Genomic DNA, 24922 nt, shown 5'->3' with positions numbered 1-24922 from the left:
TTAATAAAATGTGGTTTATACACCGGAAAATATGGTAGGCCAAAAAGTTCCATCTTGGTTTTGTCAGCACACAACTTTTTGCCACACGGCTTCAGAATCTCCGGAGTGGTTTTTTGCGTATCTCAATTGGGACTCAAGGTGGGCTTTTTAAGTAATGGCTTCCTTCTTGCCCCCTACCATACAGGCCAGACTTGTGGAGTGCTTTGGATATTGTCACATGCACACAGGGACTAGTCTTTGCCATAAAGGCCTGTAGTTATTTCAAAGTTGCCATTGGCCTCTTGGTGGCCTCTCTGATCGGTCTCCTCATTATTTGGTCATCCAGTTTGGCGGGACAGCCTGTTCTCGGCAGGGTCTTGGTGGTACCATACACGTTCCACTTCTTAATTGACTGTGCTCTAATATGCAGCACAGTCAACATTCAAGGCCTTCAAAATATTTTAATTTACCCATCCCCTGATCTGTGCCTTTCCACAACTTTATCCCGTAGATCCTTTGAAAGCTCCTCAGTGCTCATAGTTGAGTATTTGCTATGAAATGCACTACCCAGTCGAGGAAACCTACATGAACAGCTGATTTTATTCTGAAATAATCAGAATCATGACAATTTAACACGGGTGGAGGCCAATTAACTTTGTGTGTGATTTTGAAGGCGATTGGTTATACCTGAGCTAATTTACAATTGCTATTATAAGGCGGGTGGATACTTATCCAACCGAGATATTCTCGTTTTATATTTGTAATTAATTTTCTGAAATTTGTTATTGGGTTACGATGTGTAAATATTGGTGGAAAAAGTCTGATTTGATGCAATTTAATTCTTGGCTATAAGGCAACAAAAGGTGAAAAATTTTAAAGGGGGTGTAGACTTCCTATAGTGCATATCTATTGCTCTACCCTCACCATTGCATGCACTCGCTGCACCCTCACCATTGCATGCACTCGCTGCACCCTCACCATTGCATGAACTCGCTGCACCCTCACCATTGTCAATTTCCTCAGCAACCTCACTCCACAACCGTAGCCAACTATTATCAAATGGGCTATTTCCAAACACTTCTGACAAGTTGTTCTATTCCTGAAGTGGCCCACATTAAGTATCCATCACATTTTATGTACTCTTCTTCATTTCACCCTCCCTCACCATTTATACCCTTTTTCTCCACCATGTCCCCAAGGCCCCACCTGATTTAAACATGAGGCCACACCCTGCCTCTTTCAATAAACTATGAGAAACACCTACGAAACTGTTACGATCCCAACTGCAGCCCATTTATAGATGCAAAATCCACAACCTCTGACACAAATCTGTCACAAAATATGCAAAACAACACAAAAAATGCTAATCTTCATCTGGCGTAGGAGCTTGCACAACCCCATGCGAACAGCTGGAAGTGACGTCTCCTCCCCCCCCATTTATTGTGACCTTCCCTCCCCCCACACACCATTTTGACTGCAATGTTTTCATTTAAAGACCTTGGCATCTTCTGAAAGGCACTATACAAATGACATTACTATGACTCATGGATATGATATTTCACTTTTTAAGGGTGTTTTTTATTTTTTTTATACATCAAATGTGGATTGTCCAAATGTCGGTCTTAAGTTTCTAATTAATGTTGTTTCCAGGTTCCCACCATGGGCCTAGTCTCTGGGCTGGCACGAATGCTGGTGTTGTCTATGCTTATTCTCTGGAAATTCCCACGCCAGAGCATCGAAATGAGCAGACAATACATGCACGATTTGGTAAGAGTCTGTGTTCCTTCTCCCCTTTCTCCTCAAGTGCTCTTGTTTTTTTTTTTTTTGGATGCAATGTTGAGGCTCGTGAAGGAGCTAGAGCAAAGTACATATCAGGACGTAACAGAACAAAAGGAATGCATTAGTAGCAAGAGGGGGTGGGGTGCACACCAAGGGTTAATATGGTTCGAAAAGATCATGGTGTGGATGGGAGATGATCTCAGATGGTGCAGACAGCTGGATTGAAGCCCTCAAGGGAAGAATGGAATTGAAGAGACTGAGGAAGTTGGTTTCACAGGTGGGGGAAAAACGGGAACAAATAAGTGGAGGTGAGCAGTGATTCTGGATTTTGGGAGATTCACCATGTAGGGGTTATTGGCAGAATGTGTACCCTGCAGAAACTTAGAGGAACGGGGGGTGGGTGGGGGTGCATAGGTTGGAGTCATCAACAGAGATGAACAATATTTTCCAGAGAGTCAGTGTTGATGAAGATTCTCCAGCCTTAACATGGAGAGGAGATGAGAGGATCCGGTTGAGGACATGCATTGGCTGTGAGAGTAGAGGAAGTTGGGAAGCCAAGTGTGTCAGTGGCCTTCAATGTCTTAGGTAGAGAATTTGGAGAGCATGGCGGGGTGCCAGACTGTATAGAATGCTCGTGATATGGCCAGAGAGATGGACCCGAATCTCATGTCTGATATTGAGGGCCTACATCTATTGTTGGGAGAGCACAAGCAGCATGTTCATGCGAGTGACCACGTCTGTATCTGAATTGATGGATTGACATGAGGCCGTGAGAGAAAAGGAAGGATTTAATGTCAACTTCGATGATGCATTCCATGACCATGCTGATGATTGGAAGTAGCTGATGAGTTTGTAGTTAAGGTTATCGGCTTTTGCACCATGTTTATTTATTGTTGTGATGTTGGCTGACATTCAAGATGATGGAATATGACTTAGGTCAAATGATAAGGTGAGAAGAGCAGAAAGAGGATTTTCAAGAGCAGTAGAGCAGGTGTTTAGGACACGTGATCTGATGCCGTCTGTTCAAGTTGCAAAATCAGAGTCGAGCATGGTTGATAACTTCTCCACCTTCTCAGGTGCAAAAGACAGTGTCCAAAAGCAGGTGGTGTGACTGGAGTGGGTGCATAGAGTGAGTGAGGGGTTGGGGACAAGATGTCGAAGCAAACACAGAATTGAGTCATTCGGCCTTTTCACGAGTCATTCGACCTTTTCTTGTGCCATTTGAAGTGAGGGAAGGGATGGAGGGGGGAAGGCATAGTCCAGACAGACTTAACAAGGTGCCATTACATCAGGTTTTGCAGGAAGAGGACAAGTTTGAAAGATCAATAAAGAAAGTCTTTATGGCGTGAGTTGAGATTGCCTTCTGTCAGATTTGCCTTCCATGAAGAGAAGGCAAGTTGTTTCAAGGCAACTGCCTCACCACAAGATTCAGTGTGCCATGGGCAGGATAATTGGTGTGACATCTGAAGACTATATAGGATAGATCTGTGCATAAGAGAGAGCAGGTTTCTGTGGAAGAATTCCCAGGCAGTTAATATCAGGGGCAATAGATGTGGGAGACTCGTCCTGAAGTGAGACGGCAGCGTTCAGTCCTTGCCAGTCTGCCTTAGTGAACTACCTGGCTCGCGAGTGCTGATGTAGCTCTGAGAATAGTCATTGAGAATTGCTGGACAGATGTCCTCTCACAAGCACATGATGTCCTCTCACAAGCACATGATGTCCTCTCACAAGCACATGATGTCCTTCTCCTTTGTCATCAACCCTTCACTGTACTGGAATGGGATGAATTGTTGCCCCTGTCTTCCAGGCAAGGAGATCCAGCTTATGCACCGGGCACCTGTATTGGCACTTGCCGTGCTCGACGGTAAAAGCAGTCCTTTGCCGGAGCCTCTTGAAGTCTTGCATGATTTGGCGAAATCTCCAGACTTGCATGGCCATCATTCGCTGCTCATTGTCTCCGAGGAGCAGTTCAAGGTTTGTCTTTCCTGCTTCTTGATTTAATCATTTGTTTTGGACCTCAACCTTTTGTTGTTTTTATTATTGTTGTTGTTATTTTTGGTTCCATAAATTTTCCAACTTCATCCTGCCATCCCTGTCAGTATATTTTAAATTGGCAAACTTCTGAAGGAGATGTAATTTGCCAGCATTTTCTGTGCAGGTGAGGGGTGCTCAAAATCAAGTCCAAGAAGGCCAGCTTTTTATTTTAAAATGTAGTTCCTTTCTCCATTCATACTTCAAATTGTCTATGCGATTACTAACACACACACACACACACACACACACACACACACACACACACACACACACACACACACACACACACACACACACACGATTATTCAATGAATATTCTCAGAGCTGCATCAGAATTTTGCGGAGGCATTGATCTTGTGAAGGGTGTAAAACAATTTCTGGAGTGTTGAAAGCTCACAAGAGAACAGTGAGCTCCATAATTAGGAAATGGAAAGCATATGGAACTACCCAGACTCTTCCCAGAGCTGGCTGTCTGACCAAACATAGCAACCAGGCAAGAAGGACCTTGGTGAAGTTGGTGACCAAGAACCCAATAACCACTCTGCAGAACTACAGAGTTCCTTGGCTGAGATGGGAGAACCTGCCGGAAGGGCAACAGTGTCTGCAGCACTTCACAAATTTAGGCTTTATGGGAGAGTAGCCAGATGGAAGCCACTCCTGAGAAAAAGACACATGACAGCTTGCCTGAAGTTTGAAAAATGGCAAGTGAAAGACTCTGAGAGCATGAGGCAAACGATTCTGTGGTCTGATGAGACAAAAACTGAACTCTTTGACCTGAATGAAAAGCACTACGTCTGGCGGAAACTGAGCACAGCTCATCACCTATCGAACACCATCCCTACCGTGAAGCATGGTGGTGGCAACTTTACGCTTTGGGTTACTTTTCAGCGGCAAGGACTGGGAGACTTGTAAGGATAGAGGGAACAACGAATGGAGCCAAATACAGTCAAATCCTTGAGGATAACCTGCTTCAGAGTGCAAAAGACCTCAGACTGCGGTGAAGATTTATGTTCCAACAGGATGATGATCCCAAGCACACAGCCAAAGCAACAATGGAATGGCTTCAGAGCAAGAATGTGAAAGTCCTTGAGTGGCCCAGCCAAAGCCCTGACTTGAATCCCATTGAGAATCTGTGGAAAGACTTGAAGATTGCTGTTCACCGATGCTTATCATCCAACTTGACAGAGCTTGAGCAAAGCTGCATGGAAAAATGGGAGAAAAATCCCCAAATCCAGATGTACAAAGCTGATACAGACATTCCCACAGTCTCAAAGCTGTAATCGCTGCCTCAGGTGCTTCTACAAAGTAGTGATTCAGGGGGCTGAACACTTATTGACACAAGACATTTCAGCATTTCATTTTTAATTATTTTGTAAAAATTTCTCAAAACATGCTTTCACTTTGGCGTTGTCGGCAAAAAAAAGAATTTTTAAAAAATTTATGCATTTTAAATTCAGGTTGTAAAACAACAAAATGTGACAAAAGTCGAGAGGTGTGAATACTTTCTGAAGGCACTAGGTGCATTGTCATAAGGGAGGATTGCACCTTTGCTCTTGCATTCTTTGGCATTTGTCCTTTAATTCTGCCACAATTGTGTTGCAAGAGGCCTGGTATATGATGCCGGCTGGGTATATGATGCCAGCTGGGTATATGATGCCAGCTGGGTATATGATGCCAACTGTTACCGTCGATTGTGAGTGCTGATGTTTTGGTGAGCTTATCTTGTTCAGGCCTCAGAGGTGCCTAAGTATTTGTGCATGGTGGTGAATGTGCTGCTTTGAGAAATTTCCAAGTTTTGTGGGTATTGCATGCAATGATCTTACTAATCCCTTAGACTGGGTAACAGTTTGTGCTTCAATCACATTTGTCAGCCATTCTGACTTGGAGTCATCTTGGTGATTTATGTCCGTCCTTTTGGCGACTGTATAATTAAGATGCACCTTCGCCACACACGGCCACCATGCATTGGTGTATTTCTTTGAAGTTGGCACATTCTTTCTTTAAAAATTTAATGATAGTTATTTATTTCAAATTTGTATGATCTGCAGTGATATTATATTGCAAGCTTCTGAATTGTATTCAGAAACAACTGTCAGATTAATGAAACTAACGGTACTGTATATTACAAATGCACCTTTATGAGCAAGAACTATAACATTTCTCCGACGTGCCAACACTGACTCTGTTCCTCGGACTTTTTGACCATCCCTCGTAAGCACTTGTTCAGACTTTGTTCTTGAAAAGCTGTTTTTTTATTTTATTTTAAAACTTCAGGAAAAGCATTGATGAAAAAGATGCTCCTACAAAATGAACATCATTGCATTTCAACCTGCAACATTGCAATCTCTATTTCCCAGATATTTATGCTGCCCAAAGTCAACAGCAAGCACAAGTTCAAATTGACTGCAACGGAAGGTTCGCGTGTCCGCAAGGCATCACTTGTTTGGTTAGGTACACCAGGTGGAAATTTGGCGGGCACCAGTGGCATTGTGACCGGAAATGATGAGGCTGTGGAGACGTGCCTCATTTGTCTTACGAATCAGGGAGATGTGCATGGGTACAGCCTTCCAAGCTTGAGGCTGCAAGCTCGCTTCTCCTGTATGCGCAAAGAGGATGTCACTGGTATCAGCTCGTGTGTGTTTACTCATACTGGACAAGGTAAACCATCCTGGGTTTTTGTTTCTCTAAAACACTTGCTGCAATTTTTCCATGGACATTGAAAGCATCGATATTTGTGCTCATGTTGTTAATTTTGTACCATCGTTTGTCTCCACTTGAACGATTTTGTTGCTTTATGCAAAAATGACATTTTTAGGCCACAAGGTTTAAAATTGCAAAAAATCAAAACTTCTAGATATACTGAGCTTTGTGTTTGCAGCAGTTTTTGATAACGCAAATATGTTGTGCTCTACACCAATAGCCTGTTTTCTCCCATCTCTGTTGCATCTTCATTTTTTTTTTTTTGCCAACCAAATAATAATCATTATATTTATTTGTTTATTTTTTTGCTTTCCCTTCTCCCGACAGGCTTTTATTTGATTTCGCCATCGCAATTTGAACGTTTCTCTGTGTCAGCTGCGAGCATCACGGAACTGCTCTGCTCTCTGCAACCCCGTGAGCCCGAGGCAATCCATGCCTTCCCGTAGGTGGCATCATTCATTGAAATTATCTTGAAGTGGGGAAATCAATTCTCAATGTCCAACTTGGATCTTTGTATTGCTTTTCCTTATTTATTCTTTCTTGAAAGATGAATAATTGCAATATTGTTTGTTATGAAGTGCCTGAGCTTTTTACAGTGTGTAAAGTGTTTTAAAAGTATTTGTCGACGAATCTGCTGTAATGTTGGTTTTGAGGTTGACTTGAATCACTTGCAGGATTCCTGAATATTCACCAACTGTGAACAAGGTTACACCTGAAGATGCAGTTGAAAGTGAGAAACCCTCCTCTCCCCACCCCCCCCCCCCCACCCCCAGACAAATTGCCCCCACCTCACCCCCTCCTCACCCCAGGACAGATTCTTTTCAATCAAAGTTAACTTTTGTGTTTGGAACTTGCTTGCATACTACTGATGCCATTTGGGTCGATGCTAACTGTGCACGCGCACCAGCGATAAACATCCTTTCACTCGCACACATGCACTGATTTTCCCACACACGCACTGCACAGTTGCACATCGTGCGTGGCTTTGATGCTGCAACACTTCCGCTCCCCACGTGGTTTCGGTGCTACAAGCACGTCTGCTCCCCTCGTGCAGAAGCACATGGTTCTCAAGACGGCCACATAACCTCCTCAACAGTGCCTCACACCGAGCTGTTTTTGAGTTAGAGTTCAGATCGTGCATGCTTGAAACCCGCTTAAAGCACACACGTAACCAAATAAGCATGCATGCACACACCCCACAGAGTGTCATTTGTGTGCATTTGTACTACGTCCATGTGTGCTATCTACTACTTATTGCTTTGTTTTCAGCAGTTGCCCACTATTAGTATATTTATATAAATATTTGTCATGAAAGCAGATCACACAAAATAGTGTAAAGCAAAAAAACCCTCTTCACTTGCAGCAACTATTAGTATATTTTTAGGTCATCTCTACCGAGATGACCTAATAAAGCCGGACCAAATGTCCGTCCGTCCGTCAACAATTTTCTTTCCGATCTTGATGAAACTTAGTATGTGGGTAGAGGTCGATGAGTGTTGCACAACGATATAACTTTTGTCCGGGTTCAACGTCACGAAGTCACGTAAGTTATAAAAATCGCCATTTTCAAAACCTATCTCATCTGCCATTCTACAAGATATTCAGCAACTGTTTATTGATTATGATAGTAAAAAAATATTGTCTTGTATCTAACCGGACAGATTTTTGAATTTCCGTCCCGTTTGGCCGCCATGTAACCTGGAAGATGGTCAAAAACACCTCCCAGTACAAAGAAACCTTTTTACTTCCGATCTTGATGAAATTTGGTATGTGGGTAGAGGTCGATGAGTGATACCCAACGACATATTTTTTCCCCGGATTCGAGGTCAGGGTCAAGGTCACGAAAGTTGTGAAAGTCGCCATTTTCAAAACCTATCTCGTCTGTCATTTTAGGACATATCTGACAACGGTTCATCGATTATGATAGTAAAAAAACATTATAGAGATGACCGTCACCCCCACATGGGGGTAATTTTTATATTAATATTTTGTCATGAAAGCAGATTGCACAAAACTGTGAAAAAGCAAACTATGTACGTAGTAGCCGAAAAAAAATAAATAAGTAAAAATAAAAGGGACTCCTGTGAACTGTATATTGGCATGGTTTGGAAAAGCAGGTTGGAGAGCACAGCATTGCACTCAATGAAGTTACACTTTCTGCACATTTCGTAATCTTTTCTTCGCTAAACATAATTGTCTGAACAGTGGAAAAATTAAGCTGAATGCTTTGCTATAATAAATACACTTGGTTGTAAAAATCACTAATTTGTTGAAATTTTCAGATTTCACTGCAGATTTCAACTTATTTAGTCCACGAGCTCTGATTCTCAAACCAGATATACTATTTTGATTATATACTTTTAATTAGTTCGTATGAGTACCATATTTTCCGGTGTGTAAACTGCACATTTTTATCGACAAAAAATTCGACCGTTTAAAATTTGAAAATTGTTTCAGGTTAAGAATTTATGCAGCGTTTTATTAACCGTGTGTGGAAATTAAATAAATAAATAAAATGGAGACACCTGGAGTTTCGGCGAGTGGCGTATATAGAGCCTTGCAGCTGAAAATGCCATTAAACACGAAAGAAGAAGAATAAGAACACCTGGTCTCGCATCAAAAGAATAATTATTCACAATAACGGCGCACCCACCTCAAATAAGCTTGCGTGGAAAGCTTCCTTCGTATGTCGTGTTCAAGAGGAAGACACTGCCCAAAGACAAGTTTCCAGCCAGCATCATTGTTCGTGCGCAGCAAAATGTGTGCATAGATGAGGGACTTGTGCTGATTATCTTTTTACATGCATCATTTTGTACATGAACATGCGATGCAGGGTAGAATTGATACACAAAGCTTGTTCCTTACATGCTGACGCTATGCTGGGAAATGCTGGATAGTGGGGCGTAATTTAAAACTAGGAACAACCAATCAACCCTGAATACTTTTCTATACGAGGCCAGGAAATGGATTTAAAAGGGAGAAGAAGAATATCACTCGAGTGAGGAGCCACGTGGGATGGTGAAGCTTCAAGAAGTACCAGTGCTGCTCAGTTCTTTTGGCTTCCTTTGGTTCTCTTCATTCTTCCTAGTTCTCTTTGTTTTCCCTCGTTTCTATCAGCGGTTCCTAACTTGCTTCCCATGGATTACTCGTGTCGACCAGATGAACTTTCTTACTTTGCAAGCCTTTGTATTTGACCCAGGTTTCGAGGAACATTAGCTGCATATCGGTGGAATCACCACAGACAAGCTTTCTTATTTCCCGGACTTGGTATTTTCATCAGTTGAAAATCAACATTTCGTGACGTGTTTCCTGCCAGGATTTTTGACCTGGATTCCGAGGCGCATTGGTGACATGCATCTTGGTTGAACTTTCACCATTACTCCCGTCACGACATTGACTGAGCATTATGTTGACTGAGAGACTGCAGTCATCCCACCGCCCTCCTATCCCAAGGTCAACCTTCCAATGATCTGCGGCTGGATCATCAAGGTGTGCGAGGAGATACCATTGGACATCATCAAGCGAGCATTTCTAAAATGCTGCATCTCCAGCAACATAGACGGGTCAGAAGATGACGACATTTGGGCGGAGGAGGCTTCAAATGATGGTAACAGCGATGTGGACAGCAACGGAGACTTGTTCTACCCTAATTTGAACAAGGAGTTACGTGCCGTCTTCGACGAGGAAAGAAAGCATTGACGAGGATTTCCTCGGGTTTAGACGAAAAGCTTCATCAAACCCAAATGGCCCTTTTCAGGGCCACAAATCCACAAGAAATATGCATGATACCGGTATGAATCGTCGTACAAGTGTGCCCCCAAACTTTTTTGAGGTTCTGGTTTTTGAGGCGACGGTTGGTTCACTTGGGGGTCTCTGCCGACTTTCTCAAAGATAAGTTTCCGGTCGTTGTTTGTTTCGTTTTGACTTTATTTTATTACCTCCATGTTTGCTGTGTGTTCCTAGTTCGGTTTTGTTTCAAAATTTATACTATTTTGTGAGTTTTTGTCGATATTGTTATATGGGGGTTCCCTGAGACCTACCCGTCTTCCCTTCTCAGTGCACGATCGATTTTATTTGTATTTTCTCCCTGTTTCCATCAATTCACATTTTCTCCACTTTTCCCACCGCCCCCCTTTTATCCCTCCCAACTACATGCTCTGTTTCTTGTCTTAAAATAAATAAATAAAAAATACAACAAAAACCCCCCTTTTCCCTCTTACCTTATTCCTCACGTAACCACGTGATTTCCTGTACCGACTCTTCTTCATCCTCCTTCTGCCTACCTACCATCTTCTTTCTATTTTAGCCGATCCACATTCACCATATACCTTCACAATTTATTTATTCAACCTTTCCTTTACCCATTCTAACCTAATGTTTAAAAATCAATCAAAAATTTAAAAAAGATTTTGTTCTTCATATCTTTTTACTTCAAAACTTCCACCTCCCTTAGGCCTAAGTCACATTTGGCACGGCAGCCGTAGGGTCTACAAAATCTACGGCCACTAGCAATTGTAGGGCGGCCGCAGTATTTCCACGGTCACACAATGTAGCAGTCACATATGTTTTTTTTTTTTTTTCGGGGAGCCGCACGGGGTATTTAGAAATTGTGGAGACCGAAAACGTGGGGGTGCCGTACGGTCTTTGATTTGATGTCGCACAGTGACCTGAGGGCGTCCCTGCGGCGGCCATAGAATTTTCAAGGCAGACGCAAGGTAGCCTCACGGTGTCCGCAAGGCGACCGCAGGTCCCCCTGTGTCTGAGACAAGACTGCTCCCAATCCTTCCTGGCTTGCATCCGTGTCCAGGGTATACATCCCGTCATCGGTGGGGTACGCTAATACGGGTGTGGATGTCAAACACCCCTTTAATTTGAGGAAGGCCTCCTGGCATTCCCCTGTCCAATGAAATCTCAACCCCTTCTCCGTCAACCGGTGAAGGGGCCTGGCTATCTCCGCAAAGTTTGCCACGAAGCGCCGGTAGTAGGAGCAAAGTCCCAAAAAGCCCCGTACCAGTTTAACAGTTGTAGGTCCGGGCCACTCCTCCACCGCTGTAATTTTTCCGGGGTCGGTCTTCACCCCCTCGCGGCCGATCACGTGTCCGAGATAGGCCACCTCTGTCACGAACAAAGTGCATTTCTCTGGGCTCAATTTCAGCCCTGCCTGCCTGAGGCGCCCAAACACCGGGTCCAAATTGGCTATCTCCTGGGTGAATGTTTTTGCATGTACCAGGACGTCATCCAGATATACCAGGCATGATTGCCATGGCATGCTGCCCAGTACACGCTCCATCAATCTCTCAAAGGTGGCGGGGGCATTACACAAACCGAACGGCATCACAGTGAACTGATACAGTCCCTTCCCTGTGGAAAATGCCGTTTTCTCCTTCCCAGTCTTATCCATCTCCACCTGCCAATACCCACTCTTGAGGTCCAAGGTTGAGAACCATTTGGAGCCTGAAACGGCGTCGAGGGTCTCGTCAATTCTCAGCAGGGGATAGGAGTCTTTGAGTGTGACGTTGTTCAACTGGCGATAGTCCATGCATAAACGCGTGGTCCCATCCTTCTTTTTAACCAGCACAACCAGTGACATCCAAGGACTTCCCGAGGGCTCAATGACACCTGCATTGAGCATCTTTTAAACCTGTTCATCAGCCTCCTCTCTTTTGCTCCATGGGAGCCTTCGAGGAGGCTGACGGATAGGCCGGGCCACATCGGTGTGGATCTGATGTTGCACCAGGCCCGTACATCCAATATCCTCGGGTGACAAGGAGAAGATCCCCATGTGTCGGTCAACCAGTTTGTATAAGGCCTCCCGCTGGGTATCCCCCAAATCTACACTACTCCGATTTACCATCTCACAAATGGGACCGGGGCAATTCCTAATAAAGTCTGGAGACTCCCTCTTGGGCCGGTCCGGCTCGATGTTATCGTCCCTCAGTTCTGAGACCTCTATCACTGGGGTGCAATCTGCCACCTTCGTGCCCCGCCTTATTGTGTGTGGTTCTGTGCTAACGTTTATTACCCGGACGGGCACAATAGGCCCGTCGGTATTTACCAGGGTGCGGCCCACGATTAAACCCGGGGTTGATTGCCCTGCCAGTAGTTCCGCCAGGCCGCAGGAACCCTGCCACGTTGGGTGTGCTCGCCACCTGGCCGGGACCACCGGCTCGGCACCCGGGGGAATGACCACGGAGTTGGGAGCCTCCAGCTCCACTTCTCATCCGTGCTCACACCCCCTAACGCAACTCCTCACCACCCAACTGCATGACCCCCCCGGCCCAAGTCGATCTTACAACCACCGGCCGTTAGCACATCCAACCCTATTAGACATGGGTCACACACCTTCGCCACCCAAACCTCTGTCCTTGTTTTCACAGTGCCCAATTTAAAAGACACGAAACCACGTCCTATGATGGGGGCCGTTGCCCCGGTAGCCAGCTGCAAACTATGGTTTTGCAGACGGTGGATCTCATCCCAACCGTCTACACTCGAATCGAGGACCACAGGGCTGATGATCGTGGCGCTTGCTCCTGTGTCCACAACGGCGTCTACCCCTACGCCGGCAACTTTGCACTGAATTGTTAAGCTACCATTGCCAATTTGGCCAAAATTGATGACCTGTCGCAGTTCTGAGGGCTCTTCTCCGTCCGAGTCTGACGAACATGGCCCTACATGTTCGGCACTTCTTAGTTTCCCGGGGACTGGTGGAGTGGGGGGGGGGTGATGGTTGGGCCTGGTTATCCCTATTGGCCCGGGGTGGAGTTGGTGGTCTGGGGGCCGTGGCTCTTCCCTTCGCGGGGGCCTTTCCCTGCACGGGGCGTTACACTCCCGTTGCAGGTGGTCCCTCTCGCCACAATTATAACACCTCCTCTGGTAAGGTGTTTGCCTCCGGTACGCCGAATTATACCCCCCTCCGTCCCAAATTGGGGTACTCCCTGATGGCCCATCCCCCGCCCTTCCTCGGCCCGACCGCCTCGGTCCAGATCTTGCCAACCGGTTATGAACCGCATTCTGGACCATCTTCTCGATGCTCGCACGGTCGCCCATGGTCGTCACCTTGGCTTCCCTCGCATCGTCGTTCATGGGGCCCACCTGCCGGACTGCTACCGCATGCCGACCAGCCCCTCCAAACGGTGCTCTGGCTGCCTCCCAGCAGGCGGCGTTATCAGCCGCCTTCTGGAGGTTCTCCGGGCGCCATACGGTCAGCATTGCCCCGACATCGGTGCCCCCTATCGCTCGGAGAAAATGGTCCAGGGCAATTTCCTCCCGGTACTCCGGCGGCACGTTGGCGTGCACGATCCCCACCAAGCGGCGAATGTCGTGTGCCAATTCTCCCAGTGGTTACTGGGAGCGTCGTTTGCGCCCATTGAGCTGAGCTTTAACAAGCTCGCTCTGCTGGTCCATGCCAATTCGGTTTTTTGGGCCGAAAGGAGATCCTCCAGGGTAATCCCCTCGCTGGGTACCGTGGTCAGGACTTCCAAGGCCACGCCACGCAGGGCCGCCGTGAGCTGTGCCACACCCTGCACCTCGTTCCAGCCATTGCCTCTGGCTACACACTTGAACTGGGCCATATACGCCCTCAAGTCCGTCTTGCCATCGTACGGGGATAGCGGCACCCTTGGTCCTGTTGCAGACCCCCCTCCAGTTCCCAAGCGACTCTTGGAGGGGTGTACCTCCCAAGTCCCAACGGTGCCTCACTCCCGCAGGGTCCGAGCCATTTGCCCCGGGCTCTACCACCCCTGTCCGTGTCTGTCCGTGCCCCACGTCGTCCCGCTTACTCTCCCAAGCCATTGGACTCGCACTCTGCACACCCACCGGAACAGTCATACTGGGTACCTGCCTTAGGCCAAAAGACCCCGCGGCCTCTACCCTCCCCAAGCTTGGCATGCTCACTCCCGCATTGGGCAACCCCCTACCCCGCCCTGTAACACCGGCCCCCCCTGAGCACGATCCGCCTCGAGGGGTATATCCTCCCCCCCCCTGTTCCCGAAGGAGGCCTCCCTGCTTCTCACACTGGGTCTTCTCCACACATTTCACCAGCCTCCTCTCCATTTCCTTCATTTTCCCCTCCATTACTTCATTTAATTCTTCCTCTATCGTCTCCAATGCTAGTTTTCCGAGGTCCTCTTTTACCTGTGCCACCTCCTTATCTGTCTTGGCTATTTTCTCCTCCGTCGTCTTAAACCCTTCTTTCGTCTCGCCCTCGTGTTTTCCTAATTGCTTCCCCAGTTCCACTGTCTTTTCTTTGTCTTTCTGCTCCATTTTCATAATTATTTCCTGATGTTTCCTTTCACACTCCACCGTTACGGCCTCCAATCCTTTCTGTGTCTCCGCTTTTACCTCCTGTCTCAGTTTCTCAACTCTCTTTGTCACGTCTTTATATCTTTCCTCGCAGTCCTTCTTCACGACTTCCAGTCCCTTTGTTAGTTTCCCCTGCTCTCCCTTTGATTGCCCTATTGTCCTTGTGTTGTTCTCCATTTCCCCCTTTATTTGGTCTTGTCCCTCCTTTACTTCCTTCAGTCCTTTCCCTAGTTTGTCTATCTCTTGCACAGCCATTTTTATTTCGTTTGTCATCTCTTTCTTACCCGCCTCCATCGTGGACCCCACACCTTTTATACTCCCTTTCAGCTCCTTCACCTCCTTCCGTATCGTGTCTATCTTCTGTCATTTTGTCCTGCAGGCCTATACCCATGCTCTGCATCTCACCCCGCAGTGTTTGCGTATTTGCCTCCATGTTGTTTTTTATTTCTTTCTTCAATTCTTCTTTTATTTGTTGCACATTCATATCCATTTTGCTGTTTATTCCTTTTCTTTCGTTTCCCATTTGTTGCGCATTCGTTTTCATTTCATTTATGGTCTGCGAAATCACGTCGAGTGCACTCGGCTGAGCCGATTCGGCAAGGATTGAGGGGGGGAGGGTTTTGGTGGAGGAGGGAAGGGGAGGTGTCATACACCGTGGCCGCTGCTGCGCCCATTTCGGGTTCTGGGTCCATTTGTGGGGGGAGAAACTGTTCCTGCACAATAAACATTTCCTGCTCGGGGATTTCGTCCTGGGCCATGGATGCTACCAATTCTACATCCATCTCTAATACCCCTGGCTCCCGCTCGCCTTGAGACTCCATCTTATTTCTCGTAAGGGATTAAATTTGGCTCACTCGTAATTTGGGGGGAACGGGGGGGTTGCTTCGCACACCTCTGGTCCGATCCCCGTGAATTTAGTTGGAGACCGAGGTGGATTTGAATCTCACTCCCGGACACCAGTGTTACGAGGAGGGGAATGGGTTCGTATCCCACGACCTGATGCCAATGTTGCGAATTCTGGCCCGCCCGGCATGCGATCGACCGCGTGTCGCCAAAAGCGGCCGCCTCGCCCACCGGAATGGACAATTCAGTCGTGACCCTCCTGGAACTACCGCCAGGAGCCAGTCACGGGTGGGGGTTTAACCTCACCACGATCGTGCCAATTGCCCACCCGCGCAGGATAGGGTTGCTCGCCAAATTCGACCTACCTAAGTACCTGCGCGAGTGGTCGACCGGGCGATCGTACCTCGCCGCAGATAGACTTCAGACATGAACCGCTTAAACGGTTCGTTCCGTGCTGCAGAGATAACCGAGCGGAGTTATCGTCAACCTCGACGGTTAGGATTATTTACCGGGCGTTTTAAACCCACTACGAAACCCTTACGTGATGCAAGATGGAGATTCAATATAAGGAAGTAGACAAAGCAAAGTGGGAAAACAGTTCACACAATGCACTTTAATACGGACACACGGAAGCACGTATATATCATGCAAGGAAAGAGTTCACACCGAATAAAAGGGGGGCAATTATTTACAACACTTAAACAGTTCTACTTGTTGAACACGGTGCCACAGCATGCATTCAACCCGAAAGAAAAGAAAGCCACCCTCACAGGCAAGGAGGCAGACAGGTCCGTATACCAAATGTACGTGGATCCTGGAGGATCAGCCAGGTCCACGAGACCGGGAAGGTCTTACCCGTGTCCTCGTGACGCGATGGCGGGCAAGCCGTCAATGTTCGCGCAGCTGCGCCCCGACTCCGTGCCCCTGGCGTGGTCGGCGAGCCCTCTCCGGCGTGCTCTGCGTGAGCGGTTTTGTTGGCCCCGCGTTTAGGGTGGAAGAGGAACGGCCCCCCCCCCCGGCACTATCTCAGCGCGGATGGGGGGGGAGGGAATTGCTGATGCTCAGGGAGAGGGGAATGGCTGGCTGGTTTGGACCCCGCGACGAGACGAGCGACCCCCACACCGCAACCTCGTTGCCGACCTCCGTCTCCACTTGACTCGACTTGAACTCGACCGGCCGCCTGCAACTGAACTCAACTGCAACTGAACTGAACTCAAAACCCAACTCAACCCAGCTCCACACCTGAGTCGCCTTGCGCTCGCGGCTTTATAGGCCTCAGGAGGAGCCTATATGCAAATATTCGGATCAAAACTCGATTCGAGGCGGGGCCACGCCACCCTCTGTTCAGCCATTGGTCGGGCAAAAAGGGGGCGTGAAGCCTTGATCCGAATTCCTCCCTCGGAAAGGCCGCCATTCGCACTCGCGGCTCGATGCGTTTGGCACCAATCGCCGAACGGCCCTAGACAGCCCGACATTCAGTGTTCACAGGTGGTGCGGTTGGTAGTTGTGAAGGAGAAAGGCGAAGGTGGTGGAGTTGTTCGGGGGCGTTGTTGAGCGTCGTTAGAGAATGGCGGATGAGGCGATGCTTGCGGGGTTGGGTTGTGGAGGTGAAGGTAGTGGCGGTTTGGTGGAGTTGTTCGGGGGCGTTGTTGATGGTGGCGATTTGGTTTTTGTGGTGGTGTTTGAGTTGTTGGCAGCTTAATGGTTGAAAATAACAATAGAGAAAGAAAAATGGCTAACTCAAAGCGTCGCAGCCCGGATGAATCGCACATATTCCCTCTATAAAATGGGTTTGGGCTAACTTCACATGGACTTACCGATATATCTCACCTGAGGACTCTTTATGGTGTAATGCGAATTTCCACAACCGTAACAGTATTATATATGCACAGAAGCTGTACGCATGTTTTTGCTTTATGTATGTACATTGGGTTATTTTTAACCTTTTGAACCCTGAGCTCCTTGGGCTTTCGGCTCATCCACCCTGGACTCCCTGGAGAAAAATCCAGCCGCTCGGGTATACGGAGGTTTGAATAGCGGCCAGTAAACCCGCTGATCTTCTGCATGGAGATTTGAATAGTGGCTGGTAAAATGGGCACTCGGGTTCAAAGGGTTAATATGAAAGGCAAAGCCTAGAAACGAGCAAAACATGGTGGGTTAGAGAGTTTCTTCATCTTCATTTTTGTTCCAGTATTGGCTCGAGCATGCACCAAAGCAAACTAATTTTTTTTATTCTCCGTTTTGTTATCGTTATCGTTGTCGTTATTGGTTTCTAGTCCGCAAAATGTATCGGTAAATGAAAATGGTTTTTCCTTTTTTGCCAAATGGACCCAAACACGTTGTGCTCGGGAGTTTTTTTCTTCTTCTTCATTTTGGTTCCTTTATCGGTTCGAGCGTGCGTTAAACTCAAACTTTTTTTTTTAACTCTCCTAAACATTGATTGGGACCGGGAGGAGACATGTATTGTAAAGCAATTCTCACTCTTGTTGAATATGAATATTACATATTGGATAAGAACCACATCTCAAATATTGAACATTCTCTCCCTCCACACATCAAAATTTGCCAGGGGTCATGTAAATACTTGCCTCTTTCATGAGACTTAGTCTCTACAGCTTAATGCCATACTACCAGAGCATCCAATGCAATCATTAACTGAGAAACAACCCAAAAGTTATTCAAATTGCAGTGTTTTGCAATCTTGGTTGGGTAATTCTATATTTATATGGGGGAGCACCTCTCGTCCAATATTTTTGGTAAACTTGCATTGTAAACACGTAAATTATGTTTGAACAAATTTTACCATCAAGTATCACAGGATGAATCTGCAACTTGTTTGCTTAAAAGACTCGCACAACCTGGACACATGCACATGTACACAATGCAATAACTGAGCAGTGTAAATGTACAGATACCACTCCCTGCCCCCACCACATATTCTTGGTCTTCAACCTTGTTTCGTACATCCCCAAAGCTCTGTCATACGAAGACATCACTCTGTGCTTAAAAATGTTTTTTTGCTGGAATTCTATTTGTATGCCTCATCTGATGGATTGTTTAATTTTGTGTTTACAAGCAAAGAAGCGTGGGCGCGTGATGGAGAATGCCCTCCTCACTGACTCACGTAAGTGTACTTTGAAAGTTTTCATGATGAATATATGGCTGCTCATGAGTCTTGAGCACTATAGCAGACTTGCCCATGTCATCTTTGCAAATTATCTATAGTTCTGGTTACATCTTTATTATATGCATAAACATTGGTTATATCTTGTGTTTGCTCTGCAGGTGTCTTAGAGGAGATCCAAGAGACATTAAACCCCTCACTTCTAACTAAAGTGGACATTGACATGAACCAGGTTTGTTATATTAATTAAATATTATTATTTGCATGAGGCCATCAGATTTTATTTGCACTTGATAATTTTCATGAAAAATAAACTCGAAGGGCACTCTGTAGAGCGCATACCTCCACCACACAATGGCAGATCCACTAGAAGATATCGGGCCTAATACATTTTTGAAATATCATGCTATATATCATTTTTGACCCCATGTCTCAATGGTGAAGAATCAAAATTTAAAAAAATTCTCGTATCCGATTTTGGATCTTCACCAAAATCGAATCAATTCGTCCTTGTCACACACCCAACCTCTCCACCAAATTTCGTCCGAATCCGTCCAACTTTTTGAGATGTCCTGCACACAAACAAACAGACAGGGGTGAAAACTTAACCACCTTCCACTTTTGATGGTGGAAGTAAAAAGTAACTCAGATTGCATGATGCAACTGCAACAATTTTTTTTTATGCCTTTGCTGACAGTTGCTGGAGGCATTATGTTTTAACATTGTCCGTCTGGCTGTCCGTGAATCCCTTTTAAATTCATTTTCTTTGTAACCACTTGTCCGATTAACATGAAATTTTCACCATACTCATGACTACTCATGCATAATGTTGTGATGATAATTATGTCATAGGTCACGTGATGTGGCAGCCATGTTGAAAAAAGAAAAAACTTTTGACCTCTATCTCCGAAACTGCACCATGGAAAAAATTGAAACTTGGCACATGTCAAGTTGTCCCCATGGGGAATAAGTGTGATTTTTATGGAATCATCATTATATACATAGAACACTACATCCGATCAGTGAGAAAATTTTTGAGTGTCATCTTGTGATAAATTAGTTGACAGAAAAATAATTGATGATGTCATCGGTCATGTGATTTGGAAAACCGTTTTTTTTTAACCTTCAAAAATCTTCAAAACTGCTGAACAGATTGAGGTGAAACTTTACACTCATGTTCCCCAAGTCTTGGGGATACCATGGTGTTCAAGAATAATTGATAGGGTCGCATGGTTTGGCAGCCATTTTGGATTTACCCTAAAACCAATAAAAAAAATCTTCTCTGGAATGACTTGACAGATCGAGGGAAAATTTCACATGTTCCCCAAGCCTTAGGGATGCCAGGGTGTTCACGAATAGTGAGGTCACATGGTTTGGTATCCATATTGGATTGAAGGAAAATATTGAAAAAATTATTTCTCTTGAACCGCTTCATCGATCGACGTAAAATTTCACAAACATAATCTCGCACCATTGCTTCATATAGTGTGAAATTGATGATGTCAAAAGTTACGTGGTTTGTTAGCCATCTTGGATAGAAAAACGTACCTTCTGCAATTAACAAGAAACGTCACAAACGTGATCCAAACTTTGTATAAGCATGTAGTATGATGCAAAGATGAACTGATTAGATGGCAGCATCAAGAGGTCAAAGGTCAGAGTCTGTGATTGGTTTTCTTTACTGCGATAACTTAAGAATTGCTGAAGGGATCTCAGTCAAACTTGGTACAAGTATGTATAATGTTTCCATAAACTGATTAGATTATGGGATCAAGAGGTCAAAGGTCATCTCAGGTAAAAATGTGATATTTGAGAACAGCTTGAAGGGATTTAAATCAAACTTAGGACATTGTAATCTGTATAATGATGTAATAATATGAGTGGAGGCAAAACTGTTGATGTTGTGACATGGAAGAGTGCCATTCGAGTTTATTATTGAGATGGAGATTATTATTGAGATGGTAGAATTTTAAATTTGCCAAGGTCATAAGTAAGTGCTACTCTTGCCAAAGATCGTGGGACCTTTAACCTAATTGTTTTCGATGGGGCAGCCATCTTGCAGTCCTCCAAAAAGCTGTACAATACAGTGGCGCTGTCGAGCTGTTTTGGGGAATGTTTTTATCTTGCCAAAACGAAGTTTTGCAAGATATGTTAGTCAGCTTGTATGTTTTTTTATTTATTTATTTATTTTTATTTTTTTTTGTTTGTCTGTAATCACGTATAAAAAATTCTGCAGAGCACAGTTATCATCGGAAATTTTTGTAACTTCGCATATCAGAGGCCTATAGAGGTCCCTTTCAGTGCACAAAATTTTGAAGGTCAAGGTCAAAGGTCAAGGTCACTTTGGCGCAAATCAGGGGAGTCGACGAAACCCTTATTTTTTGAGTAATTTTGATCGGATCGTCTTCAAACTTCATGGGAATATAGTTCATGGTCTGGCGCTCAGCTGATTAATTTTTGGTGGCGATTGGCCTTGACCTTCATATGTTTTTTTTTTTTGTTGTTTTTTTTTTTTTGGTCTGTAATCACGTATACATCACTCTGCAGAGCACAGTTATCATTGAAAATTTTTGTAACTTCGCATATGAGAGGCCTATAGAGGTCCCTTTCAGCGCATAATATTCCTCAAGGAGTTGCTCCTGGTGGATAGCAGCTCTGTTCACCTCAGTGTGACCTTAAAGAAGTCATACGTGGTCACCTTTTGGCAAGATACGGGTCACCCTGCGGGTGACATTGGTTTATTTTCTTGTTTTATTTATTGTTTGAGGAAATTTTTTATCATTATATATGATGCATGCATGTGTTTTTATTTATATATATATATATATATATATATATATATATATATATATATATATATATATATATATGTTGAAAAACAATGTCTTCCATCCTGTATGAATGAAACAAAAACAGATACCAATATCAATATTTATTTCTCAACATCACCACTGCAGTCCACATATTTCCACCAATGTTCAAGTGGTTTGTGATGGCGTCACAATAGAACTGAGTGTCCTGCTGACTTAACCAGCACTTCACAGCAGCGTTGACACCATCGTCAGAAGAAAAATGTTCTCCACAATGATGTTCCTTAAGCTTGGGGAAGAGGTGAAAATCTGACGGAGCCAAGTCGGGGCAAAATGGCATGTGCTGTAAGGCAGTGAAATTGAGGTGACCAATTGCTTTAGTAATTCGTACACGTGTGCATTGTCATGCTGGAGGACAACCATCTGCATTTCGTGAAGAACCATCCAAATCCATGTCAACAATTTCTTTAGAGTTATGGGATCGGGACAATGCTTTCATTATTTTGCTCAGAGTTCATGTTGGTATCTTTTGGCATGTATTTATTTTACCTCTGCCACCGAAGGTGAAGGTGGTTATGTTTTCACCCTTCTTTGTATGTTTGTTACTTGCAACATCGAAGATTTTTCAAGTATATTAGTTGGTCGATTTTGTTATTCTGTCTGTCTGTCTGTTTGTTTGTCTGTCTTTGTCGCCTGCAGGTCGCAATTTTAAACCGATCTTCAGGAAACTTCACTACATGGTAGAGTTTGTCATAAGGAGCCTGTTGTTTTTGAGGTCAAAAGGTCACCAGAGACCAAATGTCAACAGCTTCGGTGACATTTCTAAAATCCTCAATTTTCATCCGATTGACTTGAAATTTGAAGAGAATTTATATTTCAGGTCACTGATTTCAACTAGCCAAGTATTTTTTTAGGTTAACATGGACCAAAAGGTCAACATCGGACAAAGGTCAACAACTAAGGTTGCATTTCTAAAATTGTCAATTTTCATCCGATTGACTTGAAATTTGAAAAGGATTTTCATATCAGGTCACTGAATTCAACCCCCAATTATTTTTTGAGGTCAACATCGGCCAAAAGGTCAACATAGGCCGAATTTCTAAAATTGCAAATTTTCATCTGAGTGACTTGAAATTTGAAGAGGAGTTGCATATTTGGTCACTGAATTCCACCAACCAATTATTTTTGAGGTCAAATTTGTTTTATGGATTTTGCAAGTATCGTGCTCTGCACAACGTCGTCTTCTTGTTTGCCTGTTTGTGTCCAGGATATATCAAAAATTTGGGGACGGATCCAGATGAAATTTTGTGGAGAGGTTCGGTGTGTGACACGGACTAAGTGATTCAATTTTGGTGAAGATCCAGATCTGACTACAAGAATTTTAAAAGTGATCCTTCACCATTGAGTGATAGAGCGAAAAACGATAAATAGTACAATATCTCAAAAGTTGTGCACGGATTTGGATGAAACTTGGGTTGACAGGTTGGGTGTGTGATGAGGACAAAGTGATTCAATTTCGGTGAAGATCCGAATCTGGATCTGGATTCGATAATTATTTAATTTTGAAAGTGATTCTTCACCATTGAGATATGGGGCTAAAAACGATATATTGTATAATATTTCAAAAATTATTGGGCCAAATATGTTCTCGTGGATCAGATGTTACGTGGCGGAGGAATGCGCTCCACCGAGTACCCTTCCAGTTTGTGTTTGTGATCCTTTGTTGGTGGTACTTCATTCACCATCTCTTGCTCTCAGCATCATAATAGTGCACCCAAATCTCATCTCCAGTCACAATATTGAGAAAAAACTGGTTGTCTTCACATTCATAATGCAACAGCTCGAGAAACTCAATAACCACATGCTGCTTTAACCGAAATGATGTCATGCTGAACTTTGCCATCTTGACTGACGTAGCAGTGAGAATCTTGTCAGAATCATGAAACTTCACACACAGTGATGGGAAGAATTAATGTGCAGACTGCACTTTGCTTCATTCAAATATCTTTGCCTGTTTTGGAGAAAGAATGGGAGGCATTAACTTTCAACATGCCCTCGTGTACATGATGTGCTTCCTGGATGTTTCTGTGACTCTTGTGTTCATATTTTAGCTCTATATCGTGGTAAAGCTTTTACCTGAATACTTGCAACACACTCTTACGTTTGTCTCGGCCAAAAAACTCACTTTGTTGCATGTTGTGCCTCGTGTGAATAAGGAACTAGAACTACGTTGTCGATGGCACACCATCGCATGTTCCCGCGCGCACTGCTTTGTCCCATTAACGCTCGGTGAAATTTTATCTTGCAAAATGGATTGACTATTCTTTTCTATTTGATGTGCTTTATGACCAAAGACTTACAATGTTTACTAAATCAGAAGTCATTGCAAGCATCTCAACATTTCATGAAACATTAATTTAACACTGTCCAGCAATATAGAACTGTGCATCAATTTAATCATAGGAATGACCTGTGTATAATATTAATTTTAATTATTCATAATCAATTAGATAAATACAGTAAAAACTGTGACTGTTTGTCACTCATGTGGCCACATAAGTAAGTTCTTTATAAAAGAATTTACCATGTACAATGGTAAATACACTGAAAAAAAAATCAGCCCTCATGACCCTACCCCCTCTGGCCCGGCCCCGAGGGGTCATATCAAAAATCCGACAGTGTTGTACACTTCCCCATACATATATCTACTATGTCCCAAAGTGTCAAGTTCCTATCTCAAACGGTGTTGGAGGAGCTATTTTGACCCCCTACCCCCCAAGCACCCTCTGATCATCATGTGTTTAAAAAAAATATATTGTTAAATGTATAACTCATGAATATGTTTGATTTAAAAAGCTATGACAATTTTTTTTATCGACCTCCATGACCCCAACCCCTCTGGCCCGGCCCCTCGGGGTCGTATAAGAAATCCGAAGGTGTTGTGCACTTCCCCATACATATATCTACTATGTCCCAAAGTTTCAAGTTCCTATTTCAAACGGTGTAGGAGGAGTTACAGGGTAAGCCAGACGGACGGACGGACGGCGGAGACAATCACAATATTCCCGCTTTTCTTCGAAAGCGCGGGAATAATTACATTTATGCAAATTTATTGTCTTGTGCAATCATTTATTCTCTCAATGTCTCAGATGAGCTTAATTTACTTTGTTGAGACTATTATTTCGAAGAATATAAAGGTACGGTTTTCCTTCAGGTATTGGGGTTCTGAAAAAGAAAAAAGAAGTCTCTTTATTAAAAAAATGCATGTACATTGCAAGGAAATGGGCAGGAAAAACTAATGATGATGTTTGAAATCGCATCCATAACATGCCGTGAAGTACTCAGCAGTACA

At 44.4% G+C, this 24922-nt stretch overlaps 1 protein-coding gene across 4 annotated transcripts in view; it reads left to right on the top strand.

Annotated features, from left to right (window-relative positions):
* LOC147031314 (lethal(2) giant larvae protein homolog 1-like) overlaps positions 1 to 24922 on the top strand; it is a 152678-nt gene that overhangs the window by 117778 nt on the left and 9978 nt on the right. For all 4 annotated transcript variants that reach the window (XM_085861592.1, XM_085861575.1, XM_085861585.1 and 1 more), the window contains 7 exons: positions 1630 to 1746; positions 3566 to 3732; positions 6150 to 6450; positions 6820 to 6934; positions 7167 to 7222; positions 18713 to 18760; positions 18922 to 18992. In XM_085861592.1, coding sequence (XP_085717718.1) covers positions 1630 to 1746; positions 3566 to 3732; positions 6150 to 6450; positions 6820 to 6934; positions 7167 to 7222; positions 18713 to 18760; positions 18922 to 18992 — 875 coding nt within the window. The remainder of the gene's footprint in view (positions 1 to 1629; positions 1747 to 3565; positions 3733 to 6149; positions 6451 to 6819; positions 6935 to 7166; positions 7223 to 18712; positions 18761 to 18921; positions 18993 to 24922) is intronic.

This window comes from Eptatretus burgeri, chromosome 2 (assembly GCF_056783735.1).
Source record: "Eptatretus burgeri isolate ZD-2024b chromosome 2, Ebu_testis_v1, whole genome shotgun sequence".
NCBI classification, from domain to species: Eukaryota; Metazoa; Chordata; class Myxini; order Myxiniformes; family Myxinidae; genus Eptatretus; species Eptatretus burgeri.
This window is presented reverse-complemented; position numbering and strand designations above follow the sequence as displayed.